Below are 14,711 nucleotides of genomic sequence, written 5' to 3'. Positions count from 1 at the left end.
TTAGGGGGAGAGATTATACATGAGTAGGTACAAAGCAATTTTGTGTTTACAGATAGACAGACAAATTAGATCAATTTGTAGATGAGTTAACAAATTTTAACAATCAGCTTAACTACCCAATCAATTTTATCACCCAACCAATCCAACCCAACTCGCCAACTTTATCAAACCACACATGTTAAGTTGGCTTGGCTTAACAGTTTTTTGGCAAACCCTAGACATAACCACCCTTCCAAAAAAAAAAAAAGAAAAAGCCAACCAAACCAACACAGCCCAAAAAATAGAACAAAGAAAAAAAAATCACCATTTCAATGCACATTCAGTTCCTAAGCATGGCAGACTCAATTCTACAAGCACTAGGCAATTACCAGGAAAAAACCAGTAATTGACTTCAAAAGAATTACTGAACTGAGGACGCAAGCTCAGTGTATGGTGATCACATCATCAAAGCTCAGAGAAACAAACATACAATACAACCAAGCAATTCAAGTTGTCATCACCTGAGATGCCATCCACTTGGATGGTAAAAACAATCCAACCAACCAACAAATCAACCTGATCTATAAAAAACTCAGCAAAAAGCAAACTCTGATGATCAAATTCAGAAAGCATATGAACAGCTACAAACCTTTCAGGATCAACAAGACAACACACAGCCACATGCAACGGAAGAATAACACTAAACGTTAATTTTTAGAACCATCTAAAACACAATATCCAACTATTTTTATGTAGTTTAGTCACTAAAGGGTGCCTCATAAGGGGGAGATGGGAATAGGTTTTTAGTTTTTGCACAATTGCAGTGCTCATATGGTCTTTTCCCAGAAGCAAATATGCATTACACATAAGCCGGTCACAAGTTACACATCAGCTTCCTAACATTTGGATTGTTGGAGGTTAGCACAGCACATCCACAGAATTAGCCTCGAAGAGAGCAAAGCCATTTTATTGGTCATCAGTCTTATTTCCAAGACAAGTTGTTCAAGCCTTGCAGATTGCTATTATTATTGCATGCTCCAGTACTCTGGTTAAGAGGGCTTCCGGGCCCACCAGAGGATTCACTCATGGTCCCACGCGATGCTGGACTTCCAGCTCCTGATGCTCCATGGCCGCTGAGCTTTGGTGGACCAGCTACGGGAGTGGCTTGGTTTGGTGAATTTAAATCCTGACCTGCAATGAAACAACCGACAACTACCTGCAACAGCACCAGAAATCAGTCTTAGTTCTAATTTTTGACCAAATGTGAAATTGATGCAGTAAGGAACCCGTAATTGATAAGAGTATGGTAACGATTTTTTGGTCCATTCATTCAAGACTGAATGCCTGAAACTAGATCCTTCTCTAGATTCAACAGGGGATATAGGGAACAAAGGCTCAACAATGGTTGATTCGCAAAAAGTACATAATGTTGGAAAGAAGAGTATAAACTCGAAATTGTATTGTTTTTTATTTTCCAAAAACACTTTTCAGAAAATTCTACTTTCTTGTTTTCCGGGTTTTTTTATTTTATTTTTACTGAATTTTTTTAATATTTTAAGCAATTTTTTTAATTTTTAGACACACCTAACATAAATACACATAAAAAGTATAATTTTTGGGAAGAAAATCTTTTAAAAATTCACAAAATATCAAAAATACAAAAAAAAAAAAACGAGAATTCAGTATATTTTTTGTATTTTTATGTATTTATTAATTTTTTAAAATATTTTTTCACAAATTTTTTACTTTTTAGATACATCTAAGTAAGGTGCATCTAAAAAAATAAAAAAAAATGCTTAAAATGTTAAAAATATTCACTAAAAACAAAAAAATACAAAAAACAAAAAACTCAGTTTTTAAAAAACTAAATCCAAAAAACTCAAACCAAACACACACATTAATTCTCCAAAAAATGTCTTGCATTAAGGCTAAGCTAAGAGTCATTATTCATAATAACCCTCATTATTGTAAAACAAGAAACTAACAAAATAGGAACTACAATCAAAACTACTTAAATAAAAGGACTAAATCATTTCAAATCAGGAAGCTAACTAATATACTAAATTAGAATAATGTTAACCAAATATTAATTTCAAAATAAAAAAAAAATAATATTTCTAAAAATCTTGCCTGCATCAGATATTGGACCATCCTAGAGAGATAGAATCATTCTGTGATTATTTCATGAAATCTGTACAAGAGCCTGAGAAGGTTTTACACAAGGGAAGTTCGTTTTTAGCTTGGCTGTCTCGGGACCAAGCTCAAACTTCGTTCAAACTCGTCATAAACTTGTCCAAACTTATTCATGCTAGGCTGGCTTGGCTCAACTCAATTTTGAGATAAAAATGAAGATAAGAGGGGATCATAAGCTTTATTTAAAGTTGGAGCAAACAGTCAGCACTATGTCATAACGAAAAACTAAAAACAAAAACAAGAAAAAAGAAAAAACTTAACCATTAGCAATTAAGGATCCCAGATCATGGATTTAGAAAGAGCATATAAGGAAAGAACACCCTGTTTTGAATCTGTGAAATCTTGGACAAATGATAAAAATATCTAAAACCTTAAAACACAGATTGGGTCCTCGCATCAGAATAAGAACCACATTACAAACCGGATAAGTTGAACAAAATGAAAAATATACAGAAAAGCTAAAGAATCATGTTGCTGTTAAGAAATATTTTGCTAGAAAGACGAGAAATTCAAAGAAAGAAGAGAGGGAGAGGAGAGGGAGATTCCTCATATGTGGACTTTGATTGAGTTGATAAATTGACACACGGAGAGAAACGGAGCCAGCTGTGCTCTTGATCAATGTTTTAATAACCGGACCAGACTGGCCAGTTCAACCGATTAACTACCAGTCTAGGCTCTGGTCCGGATAAATCCTTGAACCCACTTTAGTTTGAAAACCAGCGTTATATTTGTTAAACTGGTGAAACCATCGGTTGAACAGACCATCCAGAATCCAGTAGCCAGTTCAAGAAACCGGCGTTGAAAAAATAAAAAAAAAATATATATATTTATTAGATATAATTATGTAAATATATTTTTTAAAATATAAAACTAATTTAAATGAATGTATCTTAATACCTATATTTTTATGAGATAATTATGATGTCATGGTTTGATTGCGATTGACCCCGACAGTTGAATGTACCTTTTTCCGTTATGATGAACTGGTCCAGGTTTTAAAACATTGCTCTCAATAATTATTTCAGAGGAGTTCTAAGAGTTCGAAAAAGTAGTTGAAGCCTTGATGCCATATTGCTTTGAATTCTCCAAAACCAAGCAGGATCTTAATGCAGATGAGCAGCAGGCATGAAATTACATAAATATTCAACAAAGCCAAGTTCACAAAACCAAGCCAAGCCTGTAGTTGCTCAAACTCGGCTCATTAAATTAACAGGCCTTGAACTAGAGCTTGAGCTTAGTTCATTTGCAGGCCTAGTCCTGTGTCTGCAAGTGAGAATCAAATTGACTGATCTCTGGAAGATTAGATTACAGTCCATACATCTGTCAATTGTTATAAAATTGCAGATTGTAACCTTTTGATTACTAACAGCAGTTCAGCTGGTAATTTTGTCATGTTTGGAACAAAAACTTTTGAATACATAGGACATGCTGAAGATGATGAAAAAAAGAGAGGATCAAAATGGAAAAGGCATCTGAATTCTGAGTTCAGATATCAAATCCCCTTTCTTAAGAATCAGTTAAAAAGGTCAGGTCCAAGGAAGAGAATCCAAGAAATTCCAAGAGAGTGCCATCTTTGTAACATCTTACTGGATCCCAACAAGGACGGTTCATAGCTATTAGATGGATTGAATTGTAAGACAAGTAACATGGCTTGGGAAGTGAGAAAAAAAAAACATAATTTATTCAAAGGAAAACGAACCTGCACTGGAGCAGCCGCAGTTAGAAGCCCTGCTACACCACCACCTAAGACACGGCCATCTGGCCCCGCCAACAACACACTTAACCCACCAGTTCTGCTGCGCTGACCACCACTATCTAAGAGCATATATGAACCAGAAAGAGAAAGGATCTCAAAGCGTCCCTGCATAAGTATCTTGTATGATTTAAGATGGTCAACAAATATACACCAGCACAAATAGTCTCTAGAGCAACAATAATCTTCTGCCACTTATTTGCATTGGATTTAATTTAATGAGCAATATATGAAAGAATTTTGTTGCCACGATACTACAAACAAGAGACTTGTGTTCATAGTTTATCATATCATAAGAAAAACCTTTAACAGTATCCACAGGTAATCCTCTGTCAAATGATTCTAGTAAAACAGTGATAAAAAAATAAAACTTTTATTTGCTTTCATTTTTATACAAAGGAGCTATGTTGAATCTAACATTGCCCTTCGGTGTCAAATACATTCCAATGATTTCAATGCTTATGTCACAGGAGAAGAACCAATTTTATAAAGTTTAAATTTCGTCAAATTTATGAGAACAGAGAAAACACAGCGATGACTATCATTTTACATTGACATGGCTCGACAACGTCCAATAGGACAGGTGGCTCCTCCATGGCGGTGAAATGAAACAACAGTTTAAATATAGGAATTTACAGAAGCAAAAGGAAAAGAAGATCAAAAGAAAAAAATAAATTTTATCAATGTATCGAGATCGAAATAACTTACATAGATTTACACCAAAAGTTCAAATGAAACCATCATGTTTTCTCAAAACATGTGAATGGTCTGATCATAGCTTAAGAGTGGTTAAAACTATGGCTGTTTAGGATTTTAAAATGTGATCTCAAAACTAATTTTATAATCACAACATATATCATAATTTTGTCAATAATGCATAACCATTGGCATGTTTTCAGATGCTACCTAAAGCACAAGGAAATGATTACAGTTTAAAGCTGTCATACACTACATTTAGGACTATGAGCCTTTGCAATAGAAAGCCATCTTATATTTGAGCAAATGATGCTTCCATGTGGGTCATAATCCATAAGCAAAACTACCATAGACAGAAGTATAAGATTATCACCTCATAAGTAACAGTTCCACCAGATGTTGCCGCTTGACGAAGAGTTACATTCGATATGGCACCATTTGCTGACAGAATGCAGATAGCGCCTGTGCTATTTTGAGAAAATGACATTATTTTGGAAGATACATCCTGAAAAGCATAAAAAAATAAATTCTAAATTAGTGATTTGACATTTTGTAATCATAAAGTGTAATGTAAAAAACAAAATTGCAGAGTTATAATACGAGTAGTTTTGAAATACAATCATTAAGTAATAAAGCAAAGTCTGACATAAAAATATGATCAACACTTGATCAATGCATTTCCACATATAAGATAATGGCTCCATGTGTCAGCACTTGAGAATAATTCACGGTTACTTACAGGAATGAAAGAAAAAATATCCAGTTTACACTATAAAAGGGAATCGTCATAAATGAATTGTTGAGAATAAAGCATCTCCACATGCGCATCGTTGCCTAAAAGGACAATAACACTTTACATAATTTTAATTCAACTATTAAACACTCATCTTCTACTCAACTCATCTCAATAAAATCCTAATGCAACAATTTTGAGTTGGCTAGATGAATCCTTCAAATGTCATTCAACTCTACACAGCCATATGTTGTCCCTTAAATTCTTGGCATCTATGCTTTCTTGCCTCCTTGACAATTTTATCATTGAGTGAGATAGCAGCAGCAACAAAACCAAACAAATAACACTTTACCCCTTTTCATCAGACTAATGTGCCCAAATCTCACATCCATTTTAGATAGAATAGGTTGATAAAAATAGGGACTGCCATTCAAAACCAATTTGTATGCATAAGAATATTTTTAGAAATTTTAGTGGTGCATCCTATTCAAAACTAAATTGCAGTGTTCTCAGTTCCTAGTTTTCAGCAAATTTTCTGGTCCTTACAGATTTAAAATGTGTACAGAATGTGAGTGACGGTATTGGAACACTCTCCTACAGGCAGTGAGCCCCAGGGCAGCAAGGGTGGGCTCTATTTAGCAGTGATTAGATCTAGGTTCTTGTGGTAAATGTAGATGAGCTATTAGGTATGTAGAAACAAAAAGGAAAGATTTGGACATGCAGAAATGGAATTTGGCAATGTTCAGGGGATGTTCCTGCATGTGAATTGAATAGGCTTGTACAATAGGTTTTAAAAGTGAAAAAGTGAATTTCAAATTTTGGGAAAGCTAGAACAGAGAAGTGAAAGAAGAATAAAGAAAAAAAAGAAGAAGAGGGGCAGTCCAATGCATTAAGCTCCCGCCAATGCATTGTCTAGGAAGAGTGTCAAATGTACGCAGCCTTACCTCCGCAAGTGAAGAGGCAATTTCCATGTTTTGGACACATGTAGCCCAAGTCACAACGCAACCTTATCGTTGCCCCAAGGCCCACCCTTTAAAAATGAAGAAAAATTATAGGAGGACAACTAGATTCTATAGACATCACACCTACGGTTAGGGACACATCACACAATCAATAGAGCTTCAAAAGCCTAATAAAATTCTCTAAAACATAATGTACATTGAAATACATGGATTACATAACTTTGTATAGACAGGAAGAACTTCTAGTCCCAAAAGGACTACGATTCCAGCCCTGATCATATTATATCTATAGACACAATATTATAAGCTTTTTCTAAATCATATGTAAATACCTCCTCTGTGCCCTGATCATATCATAGTCGCATTTATTACATGAGGAAAATAATAAGATTGCCAAATATGCATTTATGCAAACTTTGTTCACCTGACTGTTAGACAGATATTTAATAACAATGATCCCAAAAAAGGGAAGAAGAAGAGAGTAATGGACTCCCCTAACACGTCATGGGCCATGGCTAGGAGCACATTGAAGATTAAAGAACCTATCCAAGTTACTAATTCAGGAACTACAGAATGTATATGCACACAATTATGAGTTCACATCATAAATTGTGGACTTCAATTGCTATTTGTAACCTGTCATGGAGAGGATGAGAAATCATACTTGCAACCGCAACTAATCATGAAACCAAACAAGGGACTGATAAAAATTCTACACTCGTAGTTTCTATGAATAATTGATTTCTATGTAATGAAACTATAAAAATTAGTCTTAGATCCAGTTGCATGATTATCAACTTTCTATTTTCCTTCCCTTTTAAAAACCAACTTCCACTATAAATTAAGAAAAAAAATCCATGAACAGTGAAGGGGAAAGCAAAAGATCAATAACCACCTCTCCAGCTTTTACTGTGATGATATGTGGCGTAAACCCAACCCCTGGTGATCCTGCAAAATAATATCCAATTAGGTCTGCAGAATATTAATATTACTTGAATGCAGCAGCAATATAAAGACCAATCTTTAATATGGAATACCTTATCAACAAAGGAAATTTTTTGGTTTGTGCAGGAGTACAAATTTAATGCATGTAGAATAAAATTTAAGAATGTTTTTATTTATTTATTTATTTATATTTTTTTTGAGCAATTAGCTGATGAAGAAACATTAGAAAATTAACATGACATATTCAAACATGAATTCTTGTTTTCCTATCAAACTAAATACTCTAAACATTACTCCATGATGGGAGATCCTAATAGTAGGTTGGCTTAGAAATTAAAGCTTCTTAAGTCTGATTTGCGGAGGTGGAACAAGGAGGTTTTTGGTTGGTTGGAGACTTAGAAGACAAATATTTTGGCAGTGCTGCAGGGGTTAGATGAGAAGGAGCTTGAGGGTAGCTTGTCCGAGGAGGATTTGGCGGCCTGGGAAGGGGCAAGGAAGGACTTTGGTCATGTGGCTCACATGGAGGAGGTTAGTTACCGACAGAGATCCAGATGTTTGTGGCTGAAAGAGGGGGATCGAAATACCAAAAAAATTCATCGTATGGCAAACGCTAATCGTCGGGTGAATCAAATTGGGAAGATGCGGGTCAATGGTGTGGTGTTATTGTCGGAGGAAGAGGTGAGGGATGGCATCGTGAGTTTCTATCAGCGCCTATTTCGGGGGGAAGGAGGAACTTGGCAGCCGGGGTTGGATGGTGTTCAGTTCGATGCTATTTTAGAGGCGGATAGGCAGATGTTGGAACGGCCATTTTCAGAGGAGGAGGTTTTAGGGGCTTTCTAGAAGATGTCTGGGGACAAAGCGCCGGGGCTTGATGGTTATACTATGCTTTTCTTTCAGTTGTGTTGGGGAGTTGTGAAGATAGATGTGTTGGTTATGTTTGCTCAATTTTATCAAACAGGACAGTTCGAGAAGAGTCTTAATGCTACTTTCATAGCCTTAATTCCAAAAAAAGGAAGGGCGAAGGATATTAGGGACTTTCGACCCATTAGTTTGTTAGGGAGTGTGTACAAGCTTTTGGCTAAAGTCTTAGCTAACAGATTGCGAGAGGTTTTGGAGGGGGTGGTGTCAGAGTCCCAGAATGCCTTTGTGGGTGGTCGTCAGATTTTGGATGCTGTCTTGGCAGCTAATGAGTGTGTTGATTCGCGGATTCGACAAGGACATCCAGGGATTATTTGCAAGTTGGATATTGAAAAGGCATATGATAATGTGAACTGGAGGCTCTTGATATATATGTTGGAAATGATAGGGGTTTGGGATGGTGTGGAGGAGGTGGATTCCGTTTTGTATAACTACTTTTCGAATGTCTGTCCGTGTGAATGGGACGCTAGCAGGTTTTTTCCTGACTTATAAAGGTTTGTGGCAGGGAGATCCTTTATCTCTGTTATTGTTTATCTTGATTATGAAGGCTTTGGGCCGTTCGTTATCCAGGGCGGTTCAGAAAGGTTTGTTGACAGGTTTCAAGGTGGGATGGCGCAGAATACTAGCTTGGTGGTGTTTCATTTGTTTTATGCAGATGATGCCCTTATTTTTTGTGGAGCGGAGGAGGCTCAGATTGGTTATTTGAGGTGTGTTTTTTTATGCTTTGAGACGGTTTCGCATGAATTTGGGGAGATCCGAGATGATTCCGGTCGGTGTAGTGGCGTGTATATCGATATTGGCTGCCATTTTTGGGGGTGCAAGGTGGCCACATTGCCCACAACTTATTTGGGGTTACCTTTGGGTGCTTTATATAAGGCGAAAGGGGTATAGGATGGGATGGTGGGCAAGGTGCAGCGTCGTCTAGCCGGCTGGAAGCTCCAATACCTTTCGAAAGGAGGGTGAGTGGCTCTGATAAAGAGTGTGCTCTCGAGAATACCGACTTATTTTATGTCTGTTCATGTCATCCTTGTGTCTGTTGCTAAGCGGTTAAAGAAGTTACAGAGTGATTTCTTATGGGGTGGTGGTTATGAGTCTTTTTATTACCATTTAGTCGCATGGGATCAAATTTGTTCTCCTAAAATGATGGGGGATTTGGAGATTCGGAGTTTGATTTCGTTCAATTTGGCCCTTCTGGGTAAGTGGTTATGGCGATTTGGGGTAGAGAGGGAGCAGTTGTGGAGGGTGGGGGATAAATATGGTTTGGGATAGGGGGATTGGAGTATTGGAGAGGTTACATAGTCGCATGGGCGGAGTTTATGAAAAGGATTAGTTTTAGGGTTGGGGTGGGGGAACGAGTTCAATTTTGGAGGGATAGGTGGTGTGGTGAGATGGCTTTGGAGGTGATGTTCCTGTTGATTTTTCGTCTTGTGATTGATCGAGACGTGACGGTAGCATCTTATGCTCAGATTCAAGGCTAAGTAGTGGTGTGGAATGTTGGGTTGCATCGGGATGTGCAGGATTGGGAGGTGGGCCAATTGCTGGATTTGTTAGGCTTTTTGTATGGACTTCGGTTTGGGGGGGTTGGGGAGGATTCTTTGAGGTGGGATGGGTCAAAGTCCAAAAGGATATTTTCTGTGTCTTTTTTTTACCATTCGTTTTCAAGAAGGGATGGGATGCCGTTCCCATGGAAGACTGTTTGGGTAGTGGGTTGTCCGTCCAAAGTTACTTTTTTTGTGTGGACAACAGCATTAGGGCATATTCTGACGATTGATAATTTGGTTGGTCATTGGCATATTTTAGTAAAATGGTGTAGCACGTGTTGTAAGGATGCGGAAACGGTGGATCACTTGCTGATTTGCTGTCCAGTTGCGTCACGTCTTTGGATGCTATCTTCAGTTTGGCTTGGGCTCAATCCAGGACAATGTGGGCGGTGTTACTAAGTTGGGCTGGGGGAAGGGTTAGGAAGCGCCGTCAGAAGGCTTTTATTGTGGCTCATTTGGTTGGGGCGTAATAGGCCAGTGTTTTTGGGAAAGATTAGTTCGCTGGCATGGTTGGAAAGGCGTTTGTTCATTGTGTTGCATAGTTGGTTATTCTTATCAGTGGACCCGGATGTTTTGACCTTTGTTGATTTTGTAGAGGATTTAATTTAGTTGCTTTTTGTTATTAGTGTTGTTTTCGTTTATATTTGCTATTAGTTGGTAGGTTTGTTGTATTCTTTGTATCGACTTGATACTTTAATAAAGTTTGCTTATTTATAAAATAAAAAAAATCCTCTAAACAGATGAAAAATACAACCACGATTAAAATAGTCAACAACACCGTCAATAAGAGATCTTGTCTGAGGCATGTAACAATGAATAATCAATCCCAAAATAAATTTCATTCTGGTTATTAAATCAGAGTTATCATTACAAGTCTTTTTTTCTTTTCCAAACAACAAACTCCTTATATGAGATCAAAATTGGAAGAAACAAACAAACAAACAAAAAGAAATGAAAGGAAAAGAAAGAAAGAAAGAAAGAATATGACAAGTTAACAACTTTGTGCCCAAGGCAAAAAAAAAAAACAAATCCAAATAAATGAGATAGGCAACTTTGAGACCTTGGCAATCTTTTTCTAACATTGAACAGGCCATATAGTAAAAAAACAAGGTTTTTTAACCAAACTCAAATTCTTTCAACATGACTTCAATAATCACAAAACAAAATGGTTAAAAAAATAAGTTCAAAACAACTTGTACTTAAAGAACTCAACTTTGGCAAATAAAATAAATAAATAAATAGCTCGTAAAATAGCAATTTACAGTTTGACAGTGATCATAAAATTTCCCCAAAACTCTGTTTATTTTCAGAGATAGAATGGAAGAGATTCATAGTGAGGAGATTAACAATGAGGAGATTGTTAGTGAGGGAAAGTAAAATTATATTTGTTTTAATGATAGTTGTTAGTGTAAGAATTGTTAAATTATTTTTATATAAAATAATAAAAAAATATAAAAAAAATTAAACATTAATGTTAAAAAAAAAATGCCCCAACATATAAAAAATAAAAAAATTTCTAGTCCACTCACTATTTTCTAATACCACCTCCAACTCCATCATTACCTCCTCCATCTCAATCTCCCTTTCAACCTCTATCTTAATCCCCTTCTCCATCCGAATCCCTTCCTCAACTCTATAAACAAACACAACACTAAATGGGCCCCACCTCCATCCTAATCCCATCCCACCCTCTACACTCCAAAACAAACGGGGCCCAAAGACATAGCCGTCATTGAATCATAGAATATAATACTACTTTCAGATCACCCAGGTTGCTGAAAAATAAACTAATATATGCCTTCACTCCCTCTTCTAGAGACACATCCTTCCATCTCCTCACATATATATATATATATATATATCCTCCCTTCCTTCAGATTAAAAATAAATCAACAAACAAACAGATGAACACTGGTTATATTAATGTCCCAAAAAGTATAAAAAACTATTCTTCATTTTTCTAAATGGGAATGCGTTATATTATATCTATGTTCCTGCACATATTATATAGTTTAGAAATGAAAGTAACATAAAAGATAAAGATCAGACCTGACAGCCACATTAAAATAAACAATTTAAAAAACATAAATCCAAACACAAACACAACCCCAAACCCAAACACACACACAGACACACACACACAGACACACACACACACACATATGAATCAAGAGGACTCTGATGCTTACCCATAGCAGCACCTTGATGTTTCCGCCCGGTTCCAGGTGGTCGGCCCCTCGGCTTCTTCCCAGGCGGCGATGTAGCCACCGAAGCGGGAGTCGAGAACCCGCCCGACTGCAAAGCCGGCTCCGGCAGAGCCGCCGGGGGAGACCTTAAAGCAGGAACTATAGTACCATCAAGAGCGTACTTCCTAGGCCTTCCTCGCTTCCTCTTGCTCTGTTCTCCGGCGACGGCGCCGCCAATGCTCAGCGGCGCGTCAGCCGCCACGGCAGATCTATCGCCGCCTGCTTGATAGATGGGTGTGGGCGTAGCCGAATGTGGCGGCGTTGGTGGCATCACAGGCTTGTAGACCGTGGCGCCGTCGGCGCTGAAAGCTAAGCGCATGTTCGACATCAAGCCAGCCGAGCCACCTTGAGAAGTTTGAGCACCACCATCAACACCAACACCGTACGAATCGAGAGTCGACATTGTTCATAACATAAACCCTAATCAAGCTTTTACAAACCCCAAAACCCTAAACAGCAAATTACAAAAAAAAAAAAAAAATTAAAATTCAAAACCAAATCTAACAAAAGATTATCCTGAAATTCTAACAAATTTTTTTTTTTTTTGGGTAGAATTAATGTAATAAAAAACTAACAGAATGAGTAACCGAAACCTGATCAAGAAGAAGATGAAAGAACAGATGGACACGAACCCTAATTTGCAGAGAAAAACAAAAAAAAAAACAAAACAAAAAAAGAAAACTTTTTTTCGAAAATTAAGCCGAGATCTTGCTAAAAAGCTTGGAATTTTTTGGAGAAAAATGATCTGTTGATATGAATTTCGTTTAGCTTCAAGTTTCTCCTCGAAATTCAGTTACAAAAATTCGCTTCGATTTTTTATTTTTTATTTTTTATTTTTCAGAATTTTCAATTTGGGGTTCGAAAAATAATTAAAAATGGATTTTATTTTTTTTTTACCGAGAAATTAAAAAAAAGGAAAAAGAAAATTTTGAGAAACAACAGTGGTTTGGGGAATAGAGCAGACGGAGATTTAAAAAAAATGCAAATTAGGGTTTGAGTGAAAACGATGGGGGAGCATTCGTGAGGGTTACCAAATAAATAAATATGTGTGTGTGAGAGAGATATCTGAGGTGTACTATTTTTTGTATTTATTTAAAGTGGCAACTTTTAACATAAATTGCATTTTAATCCTAAAATATGGCTCACAATATCACTTTGCTCCATACATTAATTACAGTTTGTTACATATACTAAATAAATTCAAAATTGCTAGCCAACTTATCTAGTATAGCAAAAATACTACATAGGGACAATTTGGAAAGTTAGCTAAAAATTAATTTTTAACTTTTAATTTATTTTGAATTATATTACCTCTCATATTTTTTACACATAAAAAAATAAAAAAATCAAAAGATCAGTTTTTAATCAACTTTTCAAAGCACCCCATAAATGATATGAAAAATGGTAGGCTTTGGTTTGTTTTTCAAAACCCAGCTCTATTTTTAAATCATAATTTAAATGCAACATGTTAAACAAACATATTTTTAAAATACAATTTAAGATTACTTTCAAAACTCTTTTTTTTCTTTTCACTATTATTATTATTAATTTCATCAATCACTTTTTCTCTCACATCTCTCCTCTCACATTTTCTCACATTCTATACATCAATCAATTAAAAAAATTAAAAAAAAATTACAAATCATTCCAAAACTATTTTCAAAACTTATAATAAAACAAATTTTGGTAGCGTTTGGTTTAGATTTAGAATCATGATTTAAGAATGAAGTTGTATTTTGAATTTATGAGTTGAATCATGATTTGAAAAGATAAAATTTGTTTGATTATGAGTTTTGAAAAGAGTTTTGAAATAAGAAAAGTTGTTTAGTTATGAATTTTCAAAAAGAGTTTCTAAAACTTATAACTCATAACCAAACATACAACTCAAAACTCTATTAAAAATTTTATTCAAAACTTATAACCAAACTCTTTTTAAAATTCAATTTAAAAAACTAATTATTGAAAAAAATAAAAATTTTATTTAAAAAATTCAAAAAATTTCGAAAATATTTTTTATTTAAAATATTAAAAAATATAAATATATTATTTTTTGTCAAAAAAAATATTCAGCTAGTGCTTTAAAATTACTTTTGATTGTATATTTGATTGAATTTTTTTAATTGTTTTGTTTAAAAATGTTTTTTTTTTAATTTTTTAAAACTTATTGTGGCAAATTAATTTTTATTTAATTTTTTTTGTTAATTTTAAATAAATGGCCAAATAATTTGTCATTTTGGTCTAAAAAAATAATTTCTATATTTAAAAATATCAAAAACAAATATATATATATATATATATTTCAAATAACAGGTGGCAATTGCAAAAAAAAAAAAAACTCTATTTTGGCCAACCGGCCAGACGTCTGAGAGGATGTCTAGGCAGATGACCGAGTAGACCCAAAATTCAAAAATTGTCTGAGAAGATATCTGGGCAAATGACTGGGTAGACCTAAAAATTCAAAAACTCTTTAATTACCAAACATAAATTCAAATGTATTTTGAAATGTGATTTAGAATCATATTTTGGCTCCGTTTGGCAAGGGCTTTTGTGGCTATTTTAGCCACAAAAGACAAACACATGTTATTTTAACCACAACAAACAAAACATCATATCAAACCCATAATCATTACACTATTCTCTCACAAAAAAAGTCAAAAAAGTCAAAAAGTCCTTCATAAACAAAACTTTTTAGCCCAGGCTAAAAAAGTCAAAAAAAAAATCAAAAAGCCAACTCACTTCCCAAAT

The 14,711-nt window shown here is 35.3% G+C and overlaps 1 protein-coding gene across 2 annotated transcripts; it reads right to left on the bottom strand.

The window, feature by feature from the left end:
• Positions 1-674: 674 nt before the first annotated feature.
• LOC114307866 (AT-hook motif nuclear-localized protein 10) lies at positions 675-13,049 on the bottom strand. 2 transcript variants are annotated; one of them, XM_028253318.2, is made up of 6 exons: positions 12,560-13,049; positions 11,910-12,415; positions 7,212-7,264; positions 4,995-5,126; positions 3,872-4,033; positions 675-1,195 (listed from the first exon to the last, which is right to left on the bottom strand). In XM_028253318.2, the coding sequence occupies exons 2-6, from the start codon at positions 12,367-12,369 to the stop codon at positions 962-964; spliced, it is 1,041 nt and encodes a 346-aa protein (XP_028109119.2). In that variant the 5' UTR covers positions 12,370-12,415; positions 12,560-13,049; the 3' UTR covers positions 675-961. The 2 variants fall into 2 exon arrangements, with proteins under 2 accessions (XP_028109119.2, XP_028109120.2); XM_028253319.2 differs by lacking the exon at positions 12,560-13,049 and having other exon boundaries at positions 11,910-12,501.
• Between the last annotated feature and the right edge of the window lie 1,662 nt (positions 13,050-14,711).

Source organism: Camellia sinensis, chromosome 4 (assembly GCF_055761805.1).
Source record: "Camellia sinensis isolate YWXY chromosome 4, ASM5576180v1, whole genome shotgun sequence".
Classification (NCBI taxonomy): domain Eukaryota; kingdom Viridiplantae; phylum Streptophyta; class Magnoliopsida; order Ericales; family Theaceae; genus Camellia; species Camellia sinensis.
The sequence above is the reverse complement of the archived record's forward strand: the minus strand, read 5'-3'. Positions and strand labels throughout refer to the sequence as shown.

Excerpts from the sequence above, each read along its gene's own strand:
- LOC114307866 (XM_028253318.2), bottom strand. The coding sequence starts at position 12,369 with ATGTCGACTCTCGATTCGTACGGTGTTGGTGTTGATGGTGGTGCTCAA. Across the intron at positions 5,127-7,211 it reads TCACAGTAAAAGCTGGAGAG|GATGTATCTTCCAAAATAAT; the intron begins GTGGTTATTGAT and ends TATGCTTTTCAG. Across the intron at positions 4,034-4,994 it reads GTGGAACTGTTACTTATGAG|GGACGCTTTGAGATCCTTTC; the intron begins GTGATAATCTTA and ends ATACTTATGCAG.